The 16,162-nt window shown below is 37.2% G+C and overlaps 1 protein-coding gene across 6 annotated transcripts in view; it reads right to left on the bottom strand.

Moving 5' to 3' along the window:
* LOC121962641 (inositol polyphosphate-4-phosphatase type I A-like) overlaps positions 1–7,958 on the bottom strand; it is a 33,838-nt gene extending 25,880 nt beyond the window's left edge. For all 6 annotated transcript variants that reach the window (XM_042512869.1, XM_042512866.1, XM_042512865.1 and 3 more), the window contains exons 1-10: positions 7,726–7,958; positions 6,792–6,836; positions 6,043–6,161; positions 4,522–4,638; positions 3,805–3,884; positions 3,107–3,218; positions 2,335–2,425; positions 1,086–1,233; positions 802–932; positions 591–695 (exon numbers count right to left, since the gene is read on the bottom strand). In XM_042512869.1, coding sequence (XP_042368803.1) covers positions 591–695; positions 802–932; positions 1,086–1,233; positions 2,335–2,425; positions 3,107–3,218; positions 3,805–3,884; positions 4,522–4,638; positions 6,043–6,161; positions 6,792–6,836; positions 7,726–7,831 — 1,054 coding nt within the window. In that variant the 5' untranslated portion in view covers positions 7,832–7,958. The remainder of the gene's footprint in view (positions 1–590; positions 696–801; positions 933–1,085; positions 1,234–2,334; positions 2,426–3,106; positions 3,219–3,804; positions 3,885–4,521; positions 4,639–6,042; positions 6,162–6,791; positions 6,837–7,725) is intronic.
* Positions 7,959–16,162: the final 8,204 nt, after the last annotated feature.

The raw sequence follows: 16,162 nt of genomic DNA on the forward strand, positions 1-16,162 counted from the left end.
TACAAGAGAGTTTACAAATGAGAAAAATACCTTACGTGAACAGAATAAAGTTTTTACGTATGTTTGTATCTAGATTTGGGTCAATTTCCAGTCAGCTGTATGTGCTTAAAGTGATTTCATTTTCTGCAACAAGCACAAGCGTTCTGGCAAATTAGAAAAACAGCCTAAAGTAAACATAAATTAAGATTTATAGTTATATTTACTTTCTTTTTTTTAATGCAATCAGTTTCCAAATTTTTTTTAAGAAAGATCAACTTTCAGTCAGATTTTACACTGTAAAACACATTTTCCCTGATATGGTTTCTGCTATTTAACGTAGTTCTTATCAGACTGGTGTTGGTTCAAGTGTTTGTTTTTCTGATAAATTTGGCATTAATGAGTTATTTAATTCTACAAAATGGGGATTTCCCACCATGATTGACAGCTGTGTATGCAAAATCGCTACCACGCAGAATCCGGCTCAAAATGACGTCACAGATAGAAGCTGTACTCAGATATTTTGGCTTTACTTAAGCAAAATGGGGGTAAGTGGGGACGCATCATCCACATTTGCATAAAGTCTATGGTTTGTCTGTGTTCATATGTCTTACCGAAGCCCAGCTCATCCTGCACCCTCATCCTCTGAACGTGTAGGTTGGTCGGCATGAACTCGAGCTTCCGCTCTGCCTTCAGGTTGCTGGCTTTGAACGATGGACCTGAGGACAGAAAAAAGAGTGCAGGGAATAATTTTATGTAACAAACAGAAGAGGAAACCCATTATAGCTTTATAAGACAACAAGAGGCCACTGAGGAAGCTCTAACCTCTGTAGTCGTTGAGGTCAGACAGTGTTTCCTGGTACGCAAGTATTATGGTCTGGTACTGAGAGACAATCTGTCGCCGCAGATTCTCCCAGCAGGGGGACAACTCTCCCAGCTCCTCCAGCTCACACACCCTGAAGAGATGTTAATGAAAGAGGAGGGTCAGACACAACAGAGGAGAATAAAGGTGTGCATAACTGCAACATTACAACACCTGTCTGAATATCTCTTTGCTTGTGTGATAGATTAGAGCCTTAATTGTTATAAATGTGCACGTGTATTTGTACCGTGCTGCGTCCTCCTCCAGCAGCAGTTTGACAAACTGTCTGGGGACATTCAGAGACAGGACGCTCTCCGCCATTTGCTCAAGCACCCGGAGGTGGTTCCCATCAGTCGTGGGGAAGCGGTACATCCTGGACATCGTGCCTCCGAACACTGAAGACAGAGAGAATTCAATCAGCCCAGATGAGATTGTGATGGATTAGATCAGTTTTATTTGACCACACACAACAGCCACTGAATAAAATGAAAGAAAACGTCAATGTGAAAATGAAGGAAATATAAAAAACATAAAAATGTAATTGTACCCTCTCCAACATTTCCCATTTGTTATTTTTGTATCACCCATCTATCCCAGAGGTAAACAGATCCCTCCCACTCACTGGTGACAATCGATATATTTCTGCTGGATAATTAGATTCATGGTCTGACGTATCGGTAAACATGGAGCCATGAAACTGGAAGAGGACGGGAAGAAAGGCGAAAAAACAGGCCAGACTGTCACCATTTGCTCACCTGTAATATTATCTATGCTGATTTTCTGGACAGCGTAACCTGGATCACAAAAATGAACCCTTTCATTGAATCCATTAGATCCTTATCTACCTGATGTTGTCTTTTCATAACTCCAAATTTACGGCCTTTATACCGGTTTACTAGTGTGCTTTTTACACAGTTTTCAAGACTATTCATAACTATCTTGTTGCCTCTGTGTGTTTCAGTGGTGTTTTTAAGGTCTTCTGATTGGATAATTTCCATCTGTGATTTTCAATTTTTCAGGGGCCAAATCTGGCGCCTGATCGGGTGCTGGGTCAATAAATTTAAAAAAAATCATATTTTTATTGTAATTTTTCTTTTCTTCTGTATTTATGTTGTTTTTTCAATACTTGGTTTTATTTTATTTTCTCTCCCTCTTTATTTATGCTATGCACCAATAAAAACAAAGTAAATTCCTTGTACTTGGAAATTAACTGGATTCTGATTCTTATATGAAATACACCAGCAAAGTCAAGCTCTATAATGGTTTATTTTCAAAGCTGAGTTTTCAGAGGAAAAAGCACTCGGTTAATTAATATTTCTGTCTTAGACGACAGGAATCACACATACGTTTCTCGGTAACTAAACCTAAAGAATTCAAACTAACAAACTGTGACCCAATCCGCTTTGTCATTTTTAGGTGCTGTAAATTCATAACATCACAAACATGATGCACATGTGTACAGGTGGGTTGTTTCGCTGAAAAAGGAGCTGTGATACCTGAGCGCAGCAGCGTGTCTTTGCATAGCGAGGCGTACTTGATCCGGACTCCCATCGACTCGGTGAGGCTCTCGTCGACAGGCAGCACCGTCTGCAGGACACACACATGGACTGGTGTTACAGAGCGAGTCAACAACCACCTCCACCTGCCTGTCCACTCTGTGAGGCCGACACTCACCTACACCACAATCTGACTACACATTCAGAGCTCCTACACAAAGCCAGAGAAGTCTTTTTACCGCCGCTGTGTGACGTGTTTATGATGACATGAAGCAGGTTAACAGAGTTTTGTTATAAAGCACACAGACAAACAGGAAGCCTCGAGACAAACATTCATTCATCACTGTCACGTCTGAAAACACACATGGAGCCGCTGTTTATAAACGTATCCTAATCTCTTATTGTAAACACCCAAATTAAGATTATTTTATAGTTTATATGAACTTTAAGGGGCGCCTGGTGGCTCAGTGGATAGAGCAGGCTGTGTCCTCGCCGCAGCAGCCCCGGGTTCGACTCTGGCCTCGGCCCTTTGCTGCATGTCATTCCCTCCCTCTCTCCCCATTTCACACTTGTGCTGTCCTATCGATTAAAGGCAAAAATGCCCAAAAAATATCTTTAAAAAAACTTTAAGTAGCTACCTATACTGCTCTATTTCTTTATTAAGAATAAGAAAATATGAACTCACTATATCCTGTGCACGGAGGAAATGTGACTGTATACAGAAAATACATTTTAAACTTAATACCCCCAAAGGACCCTGTCCCTCTCTTACCCGCCCGTTGAGGCTGTCTGGCAGGCGTCCGACCGACATCCTCTGATCTGCTCGCTCCTCCATCTGCCACGCAGCGATGATGATGTTCCCCACACGCTCGTTCTCAGCTGATCTGTCATTCAAACACATACACTTGAGTTATTTTTTTGTATTATTATAATTATACGTTAATCTGTTAATTAATACTTGACACTTTTCTCGGCCACAGTGTAAACAAAGGTTTTTATTTTAGGTCTACTTTTTCCCCCACTTCTTCTTTTATTGATTTTGATTCATATAATAGTCAGTACAGTACAATCTGTACTAAGCAGAACAAACTCACTGACCTCACTTAGCTCTGTTCAAGAGGAACATAAAAACAAAAGAAAAAACAATAACAAGGAACATACATACATTTCCTGTATGTTTGAAAATAAAGTTTTTCCTGTATTTCCTGTATATTGTGTATTCTTTAATATTCAGCAACTATGGTTGAAAGTTTGACACGTTTAATTTTGGGGGTTACAAATGTAAAAAAAAAAAAAAAAAAAAAAGAAAAACTCTTATAGACCCGTTATTAAGATGCAAAAGTGTCAAGACGGAAAAACGTGACTGACAAATAAACAGAACATCATCACAGCTAAAATGCATTGACTATATCTCAGGAAAAAAACAAAAAAATATGCCAAAAATCATGTTGAAGTAGCAGAGTGTGTTACCTCAGTTCCAGCTCTAATCTGTGACTTCTCTCTTGCAACAACTCCTTCACAGGAAAAAGTGCTGAGCCCAACATGTACATCTAAAAGAGACAGAAAAACATCATTAATGTGGTTATATGCCGTCTTCTAGCCTGAACTCCAGAGAAAAGTAGCTAAGAAAAGTCAGTGTTTGTCTTTGTTGAGCATTTGGTATTGGTGTTTTTTTTTATTGTATTCTTCTTATACTGCGCTTTAAAATCGAGAAATAGATGTTTAAAAAAAGAGCATTAAAGCATAGCTAATTTCTTGGTTAAAGATATATATATTATGGTGCGTTTGTTCAGAGTACAGACATGGGAAAAACTAAAAACAGCTCAGAGTGGTACTTCCAGTATTTCTCCACGATTCAAAAAGTTCAATTTAAGACCTTTTCATCAACACAAAATGCAATTTAAGACCTGTTTCATAACACAAAAAACAAAATTATGATGGAAAAAAGTCGGGACAATATATTACTTATTCTTGTGTACTTCCCAGCAGTCAATAATAATAATTCCTAATTATACAAGTCAAATTTATTTGAGCTGCATAAAACTGGTGGATTAACCAATTAATAATACATTCTCAAGCAAACTTCTCCACTTTAACACAGAGTGTAAAAAGATGCCTAATGGTCTGAAACAACATATCTTTTCCATTGTGAACCATTAAATCAGATGACAGTGCGGTAACTCGTACCGTGCCCTGCGAGCGGTCCTTGACGTCGTAAACGGCCAGCTTCACCTGCGTCTGCTGGTTAATGTTGGACTCCTGGAAGAAGGCGATGCTGCTGAGGAAGATGGGGTTACTGGTGCCCTGTGGATGGAGGAAGTGACATCAGCATTACCCCAAAAACACAACAAGATCAATAAAGTAAAAAAGTATTTCTAAAACACTTCAGAAGGTTGGTTTTTCCAGCTCACCCTGTAATTCTGTAAACGTCTGTCTTCTAGAGTTAATTTTAACTTTTTTTTTTTTTTTTAGTCAGTGATATCAGATGTGGAGATTATCGCATCAAATTTAAAAACATCATTTATGTTTTGTTTTTTTACAATGTTTCTTTTAAATTGACAATTATATTTTTCATGTGTTTAGTACCACACATTAAGCAGGTTTCCATTAACCCTGAAATTGCTCTAATTTATCGCATGAGGTGGTATTTCAGGCCGTTCAAAATAAGATATATTTCACAAACCTACCACAGAGACACTTTTTTTTGCTTTTATTGGTCACATGATGCTATGGCTATGTGCTCGTCAGTAGGAACTTGCTCCCTCATGATGTAGCAGGAGCTATAAGAGCTGTTATTGCATCAAATAACTTCAAAATTTGAGCGGATCTTCTGAAAGTTTTGAATCTAGTGGACATCTGGTGAACTATCAGCTCCCAGAAATGCTTCCAACGTGGCGGCTCTCGTATAAAGGGCTCGCCTTTCCATTATCGCTCGCACAACTCGCTACATCGCCTTCGATTGGAAATAATGACCGCTAGTTTGGTGGCTGCAACAGAAATGAAGCTCCATCACCATGGTTACTGGAATATCACAAGAGGAGAAGTTGCATAACATCACTCACTGGAAACGCCATCTGCGTTTTATCGACATTTCGAAAATGCTTAAGTCTTGCGCAAATTTGTAATGGAAACCCCCCCAAGTGTCTTGATCCACCTTCAAGGATTTGATGTTTCCTTGTCTTATGTGACAGTTCACTGCGTTTTTATTTGGTTTTAGACTGTTGGTTGGACTAGCTCTTCTGTTTTTAAAGTATACTTTGCATGATTTTTTTTTAATAAAAAAAGAAAGTAAAATAAACACTACATTAATTTTTGTCCCTGTGTGGTCTCTTTGCTTTTACAGTAAAATGTTAATATATTTTTTCATGATTCATTCTGTGCTTGTTTACAAAAGAAGTGATTAATTTGAAGTGACCTGCTGACCTAAAACTGCACTTGACTTTGATTACCGTTCTGGATCGTAGAGGCCAGAAAGGTGAAATCAGGTGGTCGGGGTGTTCGTTTGGACATTAAAAAACTTTCCAAAAGTATATGGATGGAGTCAATTTAATAATTTCACATTTTTCCACACATGTGGGAGGTATAGGTGGAGATACACAGTCTTCTACACAAATCTTTGAGCAATCAACCTGTAAATATGTCACATTATGGGGATGGGGGGTCTCTAACTGCTGTGTCACTGTGTTTTTCAGATAAAAAGAGTCTAACCTCAATGACTTCGGTCTGGGCGTGTTTGGTCCAGAAGGCCTGCGGTGGTGTCGTGCAGCTCACTGCTACAAAGCTGTTGGGTTTTCGGTCCAAAGCGGGAGTCAGCAGATCTGCGCAGGCTGGACGAGAAACAACGAATGAGCCAAAAGACATAAAAACATCACGTCTAATGGTTTGGGAAAATGTATAAAACTATAAAATATCAAAAAATAGACAACAACAAGCATACAAATTCTAACTGCATATCATTATTTTAACCCTTTAACAGTCACACAAAGAAATACCTTTGCAAAAAAATTACACATTATAGACCGTAAAATACGTTAACACATCATGCATCAATTTATTTAAAAAAAACAAAACATTTTCCTCAATAAACATTTATACAATAAACATACAAAAATAAATTAAAAAAAATTAAAATACAAATAAAAATAAATCTAGTAAAAAAGAATGTAAAAAAACATATATATGGTAAAAAATAAATTGTCAGTGTTGTATAATGAAAATCTGAAAATAAAAGTAACTTCATAAAATAAATACAAAAAAATACAAAAAATAAAAATAATAATGAATCTATTAACAAAATCACTTTCAAATGTATGGTAGTAAAAACAAATATAAGAAAAATAGAACTGAATAGTATTACAGTATAATTAAAATATTAAAATGTATCTGTATAAAATAAAATTGTTTTTTTTGCTCTCATCAGCTAAAAGCCTGGTCTGTTTTGAATGCGTGTTACTTACAGACGCTGAACTCAAGCACAGGCTCGTCTGGGTCCTGACTGTTTCCTGGAGACGAACCAACAAGTCACACAAACATTAGATATCAACCGTTGCAGCAAACTGCAAGGACAAAAACGCTGCACACTCGGGGCGGCCTCGAGCTCACCTGCTCGTGTGCACCCCATATGCTGAGGCCTTCGCAGCGGCCCGGGTTTGATTTCCAGCCTGTGGCCCTTTGCTGCGTGTTATTCCCCTTCTCTTTTTAATGCCACATGTTGCAAATTTTTGGGGTCATCTATTTGACTTTTTATCCAATTTTTTAAAGACTTATTAAAGACTAAGAAAGTGTTTTACCTGCTTTTAACAAACCAATTAACTGTATCACAGTGTCATATGTCAATAATCTACAACTCACGTGTTAACATATGTGTCTTTTTTTTCTTTTCTGTGTTACCACCAATGTCAATTTTTTGATTTGTTTTATTTTATTTTTCTGCTTACAAAGTTCTCTACGAAGTTCTGTATTCTTCTTATACTGCTCTTCAAAATCAAGAAATAGATGTTTTTAAAAAAAAGAGCATTAAAGCATAGCTCATTTCTTGGTTAGAGTCAAATACAGTTGAGCCGCATAAAACTGATGGATTAACCAATTAGTAATACAATATTGATACTATTTAATAATTACAGTGTGAGAGGTGGTGCTTTTAACTTGATTGCATGATAAAGAAACAAAAGTAACTCCATTAAAATTCAGCCAGGGCAACTTTTAACAACTTGACACTGTCATTTTTTATTTAAATTTAGCTGATTTATTTCATTTTTCTGATGAAAAAAAAATACAAGATCTGTTTTATAACATATACTGTTATGTTATATTAAGTTATCGATAATAAAGTGGCACCAGATAAGTGATGCTGTTTCAGTAAACCTCTGAAAGAAATATTCTGCCCCTCACCTGCGAGAGCCAAGCCGATCATCTCGTTGGACAGCTCGAATGTGTTGGCCCGGTACACCGACCACGGCCTCTGTATCCGGGAGCCCCGCTCGCGGACCCCCGCCATGCCTGTCCGGGAAGAGCGGGCGACGGCAGGAGGCCTGAACACACACCCTCGCACACGCAGTCACACACTCCCATGTGAGGTGCCCCTCTTTCTGCGTCGATCCACGGCTGCTCCAGAAAGCAGTTTGTCGTCTCTAAATGGAAACAGACAAGAGAGATGAGAATAAAACCTTCATTTTCTCAGAAGAAAAAGAGGCTTTTAATTAAGGCTTTCACAGGAAAAAAAAAGGTTTTAAAATCCAGCTGTAAAGCAGCCTGTAAGAGCATCCTCCTCCTCGCCATCACAGGGAGCAGAAGGGCAAACATACATTTATGGATATATAAACGTCTCCTGTATTTATAGATTGGCGGACAGAGAGCCATCTGTTGTCCTCCTGCATCCCTGAGTGCTCTAAACATCAGCATGTGTGTTTTGGTTCATAATTGCACTTACATGAATGCACAGTTAGTGTCAGTTGAAATACAGAAAACAGTTTCTCGCTTCAGCAGTGTGTTGATTTGCATCTGTGTCAGCCCACTTGAAAACTCCCAAATTTGCATTTCATGTGCCTATTTGTGCTCACCATATGATGATGTTGCTAAGAAACTGTAGGTTTTTCCTTAGGTGATACAATTTTTTTTTGTATTTCTTCTTCTCTTCCTCCTCATTCCCTTTGCCCTTCTCTCTCTTTATATCCATCTGTCTTCTCTACATCTTCCTCCCCTGCTAGTTTTGGGAGTTTTCACCCGTAGTCTATCATTTTGTGTGCTCCCCATATCTGTTGTTTTTTGCTCTATTTCCTCTTAGTTTTCTTTCCCTTCCAGCAAAATCTTGTGGGATTTGTTTCCCTGAAGGCTTCAGCTTGTGGATGAGCGACTGCCCCGCGATCTCTGCTGTCCCATTTTGTTAAAGAGCAATTAGCCCATTTGCAGCAAAGCAGCAAACGCAGGGGACGGTAGCTGGCTGTGGTCTAGTTGGACCATCTCTGCTGTCTATTTTGGTAGATTTGTGCTCTATTTATTGTGGAAAAATGTGTGTCAGTGATTCAGGTTCAGGTCGAAGTTTTACACACCTCATGTCAGAGTGTTGTGGGAAAAATGTTGCTTGAATTTAGACATTTTTCTTGATGGTTTACTGCTTTTGAGTCTGTTTTCTTAGAGATTAAACTCTAAATCTGGACTTTTTATGATACATGTTTTACAAATCGGCCCGCAGAGTGATCTCATTTTAATCGTGGTTCTGGGTTATTAGTTGGTGGCCTACTTCCTGATATGTGGTGCCTGATGTGCCCCATTTCGGTCAGCTCAGACACATGTGCCCTACATGTGTCGCTGCAAACATCTGGAGCACCACTACCTGAAGTCCTCTGTGGAAAGAGGAGAATCCACCTCATTAACATGAAAATTTGAATTTGTTTGCTTCTTCCTGTAGGTTTACATTTGCCTTTATTTCCAATCCATCACATTTTAAGTGGTAATGAGAAATCATTTTTCTATTTTAATTATTTGTGGGATTTTATTTTTGCCTTTGAATAGTGGATAGCGCCAAGTAAACAGGTGAAAACAGAGAGGGAACAGCAAAAGTTAAAAGCGTAATCTGAACTCCAGTTTCATGATCAGTGCCTTAAATCCAAAGTTCAGCAGACAAGTAAGAGTTGAGGACTTCTACATGAAAATGTAGACAAGAAACTTTAGGGCTGTCATAATTACTACTTTTGTTGGATGACGTTTTGTCCCTGAAAAAACTGTGATAAACAATGTTATTGTACTTTGGAGACCATTTTATTTCACTGATATAATGATGATAATGATAATAATGCAAATACACGTTTTGAAAAACAATAACTTTCATATCTTAAGAAAAGTCTGATATTAAAAAATAGAAAAAAATAGACATTAAAAAAAAGTTCATATCTAAAAAAAAAAACTTTTCTAGGAGTTGCCAAAAGTTTCTCACTTTGAGATGACATAACCTGACAATAAAAAAATAAAACTAAAAACTAAACTAAAACTTTTTTTCAGACTTCAAGAATAAAATTCTGACTTTATTGTTGTCAAATTACGACTTTTTTCCTCATAAAATTCTGACTATATTCTTGTAAAATCACTATTTCTTTTCTCGTAAAGTTACGACTTCATTCTATTTATCCTCATAATATTATGACTTTATTCATGAAATCTAACATTATTTTTCTTTAACATGGGCCTAATCCTCCATCGAATCAATGTGACTAAATGTGTTTCCATCAATATATAAATTGTACTTTGGTGCTTATATACTGGGACAAGGTGGTAGACCAGTTAAATGGCCTAATTAGGTTATGGCCATAACTCAGCTGCACATCTAAACATACTGAAAGAACTTTCCCTGAAGAACCAAGATCCTCCAAAAATGTGCCCATGAACAGACTTGACTTCTGACAAAGAATTTGGAAACCAGCTTCAAATCTTGGGCGATCAAATAACGTCACAGTCGTTGTGACAAAAGATAAAACACTTGTTGTAAGAGTTTGTGATACAACCTGTTGCACAGTGAGTTAATCCTTTCAACACATGAATCTGTTACTCCAACTGGACTTCCTCGATCGTATTTCATGTCTCACACCAACGCAACCTCCTCACTGTTTAAACACTGTCACACCCAAGATCTCATTCGTATCACAGCTGAGCCTCAAGTCTCTTTCTCTGCAAAAGTGCTGCAGCAAAAGACAAACCAACAGCAGAGGTTTGAAAATGACTGAAATGTAAATACGAAGGGATAGAACAGAAAAAGACTGCGAGGCAAGGAAGACGACAGCTTCTGGAGCAGGCGACATATCTGCCACATCTCCGGAGGGAGTTGTTTGTGCTGTTATTCAATATTCAGATAACAACATGAGCTTTGACAGCAGGGTTCGAGACACCACAGACAGGCCTTTTAGCTGAGCTGATGAGCAGAGACATGAGTAACAAAACAGAAAAGAGCAGAAAAACAGGAGATTTGAAGGGTTTAGAGTTCAAAATTGAGAGAATAGTCTAAAGTTGAACCTTTTCTTGAACTTGCCGGTGTGATTTCTGTCTAGCTCACATGCTCTAATATGCCCCATAAAAGAAATAGATATAAAGAGCTACAGTTGAAATAAAAAATGCCCTTTAACTCCTTAGACCTGTGCAAATTGGCTTCATTTGACTGAAAAAGATAGAGGGAAATAATAAGCCAATTACCAAGAAACTGCCCAAAATTTGCAAGCAATGAGGAAAAAGGCTACAAGAATATTAGCTCAAAATTAGCAAAAATGAAAACAAATAGGGCAATAAATAAATAAAATGAATTAAATTAAAATAAAAAAATAAAAAATAACATTGAAAAAAGGGAAATGTTCTTAAACGTGTTATGCATGTGAATGTAAATATATAAACGAATAGTTAGCTTCCTGGACATTTTTTCCTTTTAAAAAACAAGATTTTTAAATAATCCTCTCTGTCTTTCATTTTTTTTTCAAACTTAATTTATTTTCAGTTTCTTGCAAATTTCAGGGCATCTCGTGCCATGTTTCTTTTTAAGAGTTCAAACCACTTTGGTCAGGTTTCAAAGGTTTAAATGCTTGTGAAATGAGTAACACAAGAAAACTGATTTCAGTCCTTGTTTCAAAGGGTTAATATCTGTCTGTATCTGCACATTTATGTTTGTATTAATAGAAGTTTAAGTGCGTGTGCTCATGTTTGTGTACTTTCAGCCTCCTACAGCTCTGTCTAATCAGGTTAAAGGCTGTAAGGGTTGATTTGCGAGCTGTGCGAAACTTCTCTGTCGAGCTGAGTCACCAGTATAAAGAGCGCTTAATAAGCATGTTCTGCATGCAGTGTTTTCCAGGGAACATGAGACAATAATATAAAATATGCTGTTGTACAGCACACTGAAATGTAGGTACTTTTTAAATTTTTTTTGTTAAAAGTTCAGTATTATAATTTCTCTTTGTGGGTCAAATGTGTCTCTGAAAAGTGATTGAGAAGTGGAAGTATTTGCAAGGTAGCAAAGTCAGGCGCTTGTACAAACTATGGTTAAGAATTCAAAGCATCTGCAACAACACATCAACACATCTGCTGTTATCTTAAGAAATAAAACCTCCACTTCCTGTAACATCAATTGTTAACAAAGCAGGCTATGGAAGTCTATGGAGACTATTTTACCTGCTGTGTTCACGCGAAGAGCGACAATCGACATTATCACTGAGCTGGCGTTGAATTTGAACATTAATGCTGTTATGAGCTTGTGAGTTCTGCTACAAAGCACTTTGACCGAGCGTCATCTAAAGTCTGTAGCTGGTGAAAAAATACGAATGCTTTTGATCAATGTCTGAGCCTCATTTTAACATCTTATTTTCGCTACCCAATTGTACACAGGGTCTGCTAACTACGGTAAACAACACAGCATCACAGCTAGAAACAAACTCATGTTATTTGCTTCACTTGATGCATTTATGCTGCCTATTCAAGGCGGAAATTTTGTGCCATTATGCACAATTTAATCTCTGATTGTGGAAAGAGGGGATGGAGAGGTTTCGCCTCTAAGACACTCTGAGCAGAAAAGGGAGGAAGAAACAGCCCTGAAACAAGGTCTGTGTAAAAAAAAAAGCCAGTAAGACGTAACCATGGGCAGCATGAGTGATCACATTGCCTGTATTGGACATAATACACCTGACAAAAGGTCATTGGGTTACTGTAGTTTAATTGGCCTCTTAGTAGTGTCATGGTTTGTCGATTTTGAACTATTCATATTCACATTTGACCCAGTAAATAAAGCCACGGATAAGCAATTTTGTCCTTCTAGGTACTGTATGAAACTGAGCAGAAAAAGTAAAGATTTAATAGTATATTTTGTACACTTTGTGTGTCTCATGGTTTTAAACCAAAATGTTATTAACATGTTCTGTCCCGCAGGATCAAGGACACATTTTAATTTCATTCTTAGCTATATTTAAAGAATGACTGACAAATCTACCTTGTTCCTGTTTCTGATCTATGAGGTATTGAATATTGAATCAGTATCACTTCAGTTTTAAGTCTTGTTTCTGCATCATATTGTGAATTTTTTGTATTGTGACAACACCAATAAAACAACACAACTACAAGCGACAGTTGTGCCTGTTGTTGTATTTGTGAGCATAAACAGATCAAAAGACAGCCAGCGAGGCTTCAGCTCCGTCTCACTTCAGATTTATGAATCACATGATCACACGGAGCGGATCAGAGAGTACAGCTCTCAGTCATCGCGGCTCTGGCTCCTCTAATGTTGATGCATCAGCAGCGAGTTTCTGCTAAAATATGATTCTTTATGCAAAAACCTGCAGACGGCAGAGAGAGTTGCTCTTTTAACTAAATGTCACAGGTTCAAACCCACGGTTGATCTCCTTTAAAGGTGCTCTATCAAAATAAAAGGATGGAAACTACACAGATTAAAAAACAGAAGTTAAGAATATCAATCCCTGTGATGGAAACAATTAAAGCCTTTTAATTCAATTAAAAGCGACAGGCGGTTGGAAGGTTCAGGTGTTCATTATATATAGTTATTATATTATCATGTGTATAGTTATTCATACTGAGTCTGGGAGGCATCAATCAATATCTATACAAACCCACACAGCCCTAAAAATAAGTCCATTAAGTGCAGCAGCTCATATTTCCATAGCTGGCATGCCACTAAAATTCTGTTTTTTCAACAGAATTATATTTCCCCATTTTGTTCTGAATACCAGGTGAATTTTCTGGGATTATTAAACATATAATGTGTATCTCTTACACGTTAAAATGTGTTCTTTAAATTTAGTTTTTATCAAGCACGTGGTTCGTGGTATTTGGTCGCTGTCGCCTGTCAGTGGTGTCATATCCCCTTTGTGCATCCCTCAGGTTCTGCCGGAAGCTGTCAAAAATGTACTTTTTTACAGAGTTTTAAGCCACATTTTTACAAAACACTTAAATCTTGGTAATTTTTCCTTAAATGTTTTAATGAAAATTTTTTTAGTCATCGGTCTGGAACTGAAGTTATCAAAGAAACAAGCTGAGCGAACGTATGCAGCAGCTCGGCTCTGGCCCCAGCTGTGCCAAACAGCCTGGAGAAACACTGATTTTTTTTGTGAAACTGCTTCATTTAGTATTTTACGGGTTTAAATTTCTTTTTATCTGTGAATAATTCCAACTTCTGGATCTTAAATACAAATGTAGTCATGCATTAGCAGGAGCTGAGTTAGCAGTACCGAACAGCATCAGACAAACACTGTTTTTTACTGTGAGACTCGTCTATTGTCACTGTTTTGATTAACAGACTCCGAGCAGCAGAAAACCACATATTGCACCCTAAAAAAACTTAACTTCTCCTTTGCAAAGTGCAAAACACACATCTAAGCTGTCGACTCGAACACCACCACACAGTGCAAGTTTGCTGTTCTGTTTCTACCTGGATGTACAAAAGAACATGACCAGACAAATCATTCCTGTCTTTGTTCACAAACCTAGAAAGAAATTTCCACTCTCCCAGCCAAACCTGAGTCACATTTTCCACTCCCAAAGCCAAAAAACACCAAGGTTTGAGAGGGGCTTAGGACGAGCACTTTGCCTCTAAGTTTCCTTATCAAAAATGGCTTTTTATACACATCATCCCATACTTTTTACAGACATCAACTTCCTGCCTTTATTTTAAGATACTGGTCTGTCAAATTAAATTTCCACACTTTGTTTTCATACAATAAAGAAGGCCTTATTTCTGTATTATTCTCTCTTGAGCTGATATATTTCTCCTGCTGTGAAAACCAAACTTTTCCTCACTATTCATCCTGATACATTCAGTGTAAATCCCTCTGTGTATGACCTGATGACAGATTTAACACCTCAAATCAATTAAGTAATTTGGCCAGCTGGAGGAATTTACTATCCTGCCAAAACAGTCCAGTGATGCCAAAAAAAAACAAACTCTTCTCCGAATCCTCGGCAGCACAGAAACTTCACTGAGGGGTAAAAGCTGCCATATAAGGGAGCTCCAAATTTAGCCTAGTATGTGTGTGTGTAGGTTTGTGAGTCACATGAATTGGGGCACACACACACAGTATAGGCCACATTAAATCCCGGCCAGAGCTCCTGACACATAAAACCCTAATCCAGGACTTGCAAAGTGGATTTTAATGTTATTATTGGGGGAAATAACAGGCTTACAGATCCATTAACAACAGTAATCATGGAAAGCTTTTAACAACATTTGACAAGTTTTAAGCTGAAATGCTGAATTTTTTCTCTAAAATATAAAGAAATCAGTTTAAGGTCTGTTTTATCATGCTGTAACAGAAGGACCTAAATTACCTGCTACCCTAATATGCATAATAGCATCAAAAATAGGGGTCATATTTGCTCAGTTCTTCTTATTTTCATATTTAACTTAGAGCAATATCTAACTTGGCTTTTTTGCCAAATCTGGTAGTGCATGTCAAGTGTTTACAGCCACATTTAACTTAATAATTGCAGATGACTTCATCCATATCCATCTGACATTCAGTTTACTGGAAGTAGAAATAACGGCACAAAAAGTTACAAGAAATAAAAATAAATAAATAAATAANTTCTTATTTTCTTTTTTAACTTAGAGCAATATCTAACTTGGCTTTTTTGCCAAATCTGGTAGTGCATGTCAAGTGTTTACAGCCACATTTAACTTTAACATTTAACTTTGACTTCATCCATATCCATCTGACATTCAGTTTACTGGAAGTAGAAATAACGGCACAAAAAGTTACAAGAAATAAAAATAATAAATAAATAATAAATTAATAAATAAAATAATATAATATAATAATAATATGTTTTTTGGGATAATCTTCTAATAATCATCTTCCCTTTTTTAAAACTATTTTCAGATCATTTTCTTTATTACTTTTTTACAAATTTCTTGCAATTTGTGGAGCATTTCTTACAAAGTCATTTCCTTTTTTCTTCTTTGTTTTTGAAAGAAATCAAATTAATTTGCTTTGGTTTTAGAGGGTAAAACAGCTTATCAGAGGCATCTGAACAGAGCACGAGTAAACTGATGTCGTCCCATGTTTTAAAGGGTTGTCACATGACTTGTTGATTAGCACCTCCAAATTTAAAATATATCAATTCAGGCATTAAAATAACAATTAGAGAAATAGCAAAGTAAATTTTTTCCCACCCGTCAACACCAGAAGAGTAACGAATGGAACACTGGTATTTATCACATTTGATATTCTTCCTCTCAACAGATAAAGTGCTGCTTTAACTTCAGTCAGCTTCTGCTGCAGCCTTGTTTGACAGATAATCTTATGGGATGTTTATTTTGTCTCTCAGTTGTCCTTTTGCTGCTGGATGTTGCGTG

The sequence above is a fragment of the Plectropomus leopardus genome, chromosome 24 (assembly GCF_008729295.1).
Source record: "Plectropomus leopardus isolate mb chromosome 24, YSFRI_Pleo_2.0, whole genome shotgun sequence".
Taxonomy (NCBI): Eukaryota; Metazoa; Chordata; class Actinopteri; order Perciformes; family Serranidae; genus Plectropomus; species Plectropomus leopardus.